This window comes from Takifugu rubripes, chromosome 1, assembly GCF_901000725.2.
Source record: "Takifugu rubripes chromosome 1, fTakRub1.2, whole genome shotgun sequence".
NCBI classification, from domain to species: Eukaryota; Metazoa; Chordata; class Actinopteri; order Tetraodontiformes; family Tetraodontidae; genus Takifugu; species Takifugu rubripes.
This window is the reverse complement of record NC_042285.1, coordinates 18,983,712-18,988,687: the sequence shown is the minus strand read 5'-3', so window position 1 is coordinate 18,988,687 and position 4,976 is coordinate 18,983,712. Positions and strand designations below refer to the sequence as shown.

Sequence of the window (4,976 nt, the reverse complement as noted above, 5' to 3'; positions counted from 1 at the left end):
CCGGACAAACGAGGCGCCCGCACACATGTCTCCACCTGCTGGTGACAGGTGGGAACTGCACCACCAGGCAGCGACACGACAGACCGTTTTAGTCTGTTAAACTTGATTTTATCTGTGATGAAAATGGTGTTACCTTTTGAATCGTGTTGATTTATTAATGTCAATTTCTGTTCTTATTTTTTCAGATGCCTTGAGCTTAATTTTACAGACACCTTAACCTTTTGTTTTCTGTACAAACTCATAGCCACAACCCATTGCTTTCATATCTGGAACACATTGTTGTTATTCTTATATATATGGATGTCTTTCTGGATGGAGATGTGGGTGAACTGTCTGTATGAAAAAAACACACAGACTTACTGCCAAATCCATTAAAACACCAAAAAAGATAGAACTAGGTAAAAGCTGGATAAACACAATAATTATTTTTATGTAAATGTGCGAGTCTGGTGTGCAAATATGATAGTGAAATTGTCATTTTATCTACAGCCTTCAGAGAGCCTGAAATAAAACAGGGTGAAAATAGTAGTATCTCCATTCTCAAGATGTGCAGAACAGATTTTATTTATATCTTGTAAAGTTCAGGCATAATAATAAAAATAACAACAATAATAACAACAGCAACAATGATGATGATGATGTTATTGTTATTATTGCTTATTTCTGTTTTACAGAACAGGATGAGGAGTGTTGGGAGCCGGAAAGACTATCTTCTTTGTCAGCGTGAAGGCCGGCTGAGGCATCTGCGTTTTGTGACCGCTGTCAATCCATGCCACCTTCTTGCTGACATCTGCGTTCACTTTTGTCAGGATGGATATGAGGTCACAGCCCCTGCAGGAAAAATTAAAAAGTGAAAGTCTCCCTCACCATTAGGTCACTGGCATCTTGACAGATGGAACTCTTCTCATGGAGGAGGAACTAATATGTCAACCTTGGCTGGCGAATAAAGACAGTCAACTAAAAAGTAAAAAATCTCGTTTTCACTCACCTCGGCACCATATCAGCAAGGTTCTGGCACAGTGACTGAATATACCATGTTCCATGTGTCCCATCTCTGAAAGATACAAAAGAGGGGACTGTGGCCATTCCCAGCAGGAAATCTGCATGAGACGGAATACATTCTTTCGCCTGGACAGCATTGTTGTCAACATAGCCGTGTCCAGGCGTGCCAGCATCCGTGTAGACGATATCCTGTTGTCTGCTGCCCTGGCAGGCCTGGATGAAAAAAATTTTAGGTTTTCCAGCCAGAGAGGGGCAGTTGGTTCCAGAGAAAGGCTCCATCAGCTTCCTGATTTCGACAGTGCCGCCATCTACACCATACACGCCCCCCTCCAGGCCGTGGCTGAGAACGCAACACATCACACAGTCCCAGTCTCGCTGGCTTGTTTTGGCCAGTTCCTGAATCAGGGACGACATCTTTTTGCTCGTGCAGTCCCGCTGAATCTCCACCTCAAATCCGAGCCACTTAAGGACTTTATCCAGACTCGCTGAAAGACAGACACATGTGGAAAATAGACATATGCAACCATGAAGCCAATTTGAAATAAATAAAGTGAGTTGTTTAATAGACACTGCTGGCACTAAATGTATATAAATAACAATCCCGATGATTTTCGTCATTAACAGGCTGGTGCTGTTGGACTGTGCAACACAGAGCAGGCTCATAAACCTGAGAGATATAAAAGAACTATCGACTGAAAAATAAATGTCAGTTCTGAACATTCTGTGCACAATTCAAAAGTGTGGAGCCGCTTACCTAAATTTTATTCAGATTAACTTTATTTGTATAATATCTGATACAATCAAGACTAGGCAAGCAAATAAAAATCGTATTTGCTGGTGTGCTTAGTGAAACTTCCTTCTGCCCTCCTGTCAGCAGGCCGTGTCTCCTACCTTCATCCACCATGGTGCCCTCCCTCTTCTTAAGCCTGGAGACACGGAAGTTGCAGTTATTGATGATTAAGCAGCGGCCTCTCTTCGCTGCGGTCATGAGATACGTTTCCACGCCCTGCACAGAAACATCAGGACAGCCCACTGCCGACAGCACCAGAACTTCTGGGTTCGGGTTTTCATACTTACTGCATCTGCGCTGCCGGTCACGGACGTCTCCGCTCCGGAGGAGGTCTGGTTTTCTTGGGGAAAGATGACCGACGCATCGCTTTTCACTGGGTGACAGTTGCAAATATGAAGGGGAGCGTCAGCATCGGCCTCGAGACTGAGACGATGCTGAGGTTACCGTTAGCGGAGGCGCGGCTGTTGTTTTCAGCGCGTGACGCACTCAGCGCTGGTGACCCATCTTCAGATTCATCTTGATCATTGACGACGCTCCTCAGGTCTAGGAGAGGGGATGGAGGAGGACTCAGGACAGGCTCACTTAAAACAGAAAGGTCTGACAAAAACAACGAATACAGCACTCACCCTGCAGGGTGTTGAAAGAGCACGACTGCGAGGAAATATAAGCATGATGCAATTAAAATGTAAAGATTTCTTTGGTATAAAGCTTAAATAACAGGTTCTTACCTCTGTTATGGCTAAATTATTCCAAAGAGGGGGGAAGAAAAATACATTAGGGTTCCACAACAAAAATAAAGAACTTCTGCATGTGTCCAATGGTTGACACCCAAATATCCGCATGCTAGCTATTTATCATCACACTTTGTGTGTCATCTAGAAACATTTCCTCAATTGTTAAATTAAACAAAAACACAGATGAAAACTTCTTACCTGCTCCAGCAGAGACGCAGCGGTTAAAAGAGGGCATCTGGTTAAAATGTGACACACAGCAGGCGTGTTGAACACTGCAGCACTGAGATGGAGGCAGATTAAAAGATCGTACCTCTGTAGACTGCTGGGGGTCCGTTTCAGCTATTGGTCGGCCTGTTTCCTGAGCCACCAATCCATGATTCATTGCTGCTAAAAGACACCAAAAAAGAATCGAATTTCTTAATCAGCCACAAAGCTTTGAGCTGTGTGTGTGTGCGTGTGTGTGTGTGTGTGTGTGTGTGTGTGTCACGTGCCTGCCTACATTACCCATATTATGCCTACATTACCCATATTACTCACATGTAATTGTTAATGTACAAAAGTCATCATTGGCAAGTGTGATCATGGATAATTTGAATCATTTGTGCGTTTTAATACATATTACTATTGATAATGGTATGAAATAAAATTCCGGTCTGTTAAACATTAAACAATAATTTAAATATTTCAATGATAAATGAAAAGTTCAGTTTCTTTACTTCAGCTGAATCTGATTTAAATAAGAGTCAAAAATGTGCAGGATCAGATGCATCCTGTAATTTAAAGATTGTAAATAAATAAAACTTACAGTTCTGTGCATTGAACTGGTTGATTTTTTCTAGCAGCACTGGGCAGACTGGTTGAATGATGCTCTCCAGGAACCCGAGGTCAGTGTCACTGATGAGGGCCCTGTGTTCCAGCTCCATGAAGACCTCCAGTGTTGTCTGCGAAGCACATTTTCACTCACTTCTGAATTCTGCATTTTGAGGATCATGACACAGCTTGGGGCCTAAAGGTGTCCGAGCTGTTTGGGTTAACTTTAAGTCACACTCACAACTTCCTCCAGTTTTCCACGTGGAAGTTTATTGTTTAACAGGAACTTTATGTCCTTCAAGTCATCAGCAGTCAGCTCCTCAGACAGAGAGTACAGCAGCTTCCTGGATTTACAGATAAAGGATATTTAACCAATAAATCCCTTCTGAGCCTGTATGAGACCTTTATGCGCCTTTAAAACGAGCTCTGTCTCCTGGTCTGATTATTATTCGAACAGGGCACCTGTAAGGGGAGATGAGGTCCTGCGCTCCAGTACGGGGGAGATTGTGATCCCGGAGCAGCTTAGTGCGCTGGATGATGCCGAGCAGCTCCACCAGCAGGTGGGGCTGCTCCTCGGAGAGGTGGTCCTGGTCGGACAGGCGGGAGAAGAGGTCACCGGCCGACTGCACCGCGGCCGGGTTGCAGCCCAGGATGTCGGAGCAGAGAAAGACCAGAGCTCGCACCTCATCCTTCCGCAGGTCATTGCCTACCTTCAAGAGGCGCGCCTGGAAGTCCATGTTGCACCCCGGCCTGTTATCAAAGAGCGGCAGATTCGGCTTCATTGACTGAACCCATCAATGATTCTCCGGCAACAATAACGCAGGCGCTTTAGTTTTGGTCCATCGTTCACGTTAATGCGTGTGGGTGCGAGAGGTTCATCGAGTCAAAAATGCAACGTTCACCTCAAACTTATAACTCGTGCCACGGTTCTTATCGGCCAACGCCAACTTTTACCTGTTTGGACAGAAGTTTTCAGCGAGTCTGAGCGAGCGCAGTCCTCCACATGTACTTTAACATCGTCTAAAAGTGTCTTTTGAGGTGATCAGACCAGTGGGTGAAGAAGCTTCTTCCACTAATAAGGAAGTAGCTTCAAAGCGAAAGTACAGTTGAATTACGTGCGAGCGCCTTGACGCATTTCCAGTAAACGCTCAACTGATTTCACTGGCAATGTTTTCCAACTCGCAACAAAGTTGCGAGAAAGACACGCAGGAGCTCCGTTGATGGAGGTAAAACCTGGAACGGTTCCTGAATCGGACAATCTCCATGAACCTGGAAGTTATCGCGCTTTCTTTTTCCAATAAAAGTTATTTAAAACAATAAACATACTGATAAATATAGTAAATATTATAGTTATGATTATTTCTAAAACTGTATTAGTATTAGTACATCAGCATGTTTTATTATAAGAAACCATATTATTATTATTATTTTCTCCCTCTGGCTGGCAGAAGATTGAACAGGCAAATCCGCCCTGAACAGGTCTGCACATGTAGTCTTTTATTCATCATGCCACTTTGTAAAAATACACATTTGTAATGAAATACTGTCAATCCATATGCAAAGAATCATTTGATATGATTCTTCATCGGTAGTGTTCAACTCTTTCCCCCCCTCTGGTGCCACTTCCTGCTGTGAGTCTC

At 43.8% G+C, this 4,976-nt stretch overlaps 1 protein-coding gene across 2 annotated transcripts; it reads right to left on the bottom strand.

Moving 5' to 3' along the window:
• Positions 1-526: 526 nt before the first annotated feature.
• On the bottom strand, positions 527-4,558 carry casp10 (caspase 10, apoptosis-related cysteine peptidase). 2 transcript variants are annotated; one of them, XM_011609433.2, is made up of 13 exons: positions 4,291-4,558; positions 3,799-4,086; positions 3,578-3,680; positions 3,332-3,467; positions 2,837-2,910; positions 2,725-2,761; positions 2,521-2,531; positions 2,419-2,443; positions 2,237-2,335; positions 2,080-2,165; positions 1,894-2,008; positions 989-1,487; positions 527-831 (listed from the first exon to the last, which is right to left on the bottom strand). In XM_011609433.2, the coding sequence occupies exons 2-13, from the start codon at positions 4,071-4,073 to the stop codon at positions 669-671; spliced, it is 1,623 nt and encodes a 540-aa protein (XP_011607735.2). In that variant the 5' UTR covers positions 4,074-4,086; positions 4,291-4,558; the 3' UTR covers positions 527-668. The 2 variants fall into 2 exon arrangements, with proteins under 2 accessions (XP_011607735.2, XP_011607729.2); XM_011609427.2 differs by having other exon boundaries at positions 2,837-2,913; positions 4,291-4,554.
• Positions 4,559-4,976: the final 418 nt, after the last annotated feature.

Excerpts from the sequence above, each read along its gene's own strand:
- casp10 (XM_011609427.2), bottom strand. The coding sequence starts at position 4,073 with ATGGACTTCCAGGCGCGCCTCTTGAAGGTAGGCAATGACCTGCGGAAG. Across the intron at positions 3,681-3,798 it reads GACCTCATCTCCCCTTACAG|GAAGCTGCTGTACTCTCTGT; the intron begins GTGCCCTGTTCG and ends CTGTAAATCCAG. Across the intron at positions 2,009-2,079 it reads TGACCGGCAGCGCAGATGCA|GGCGTGGAAACGTATCTCAT; the intron begins GTAAGTATGAAA and ends GTTTCTGTGCAG.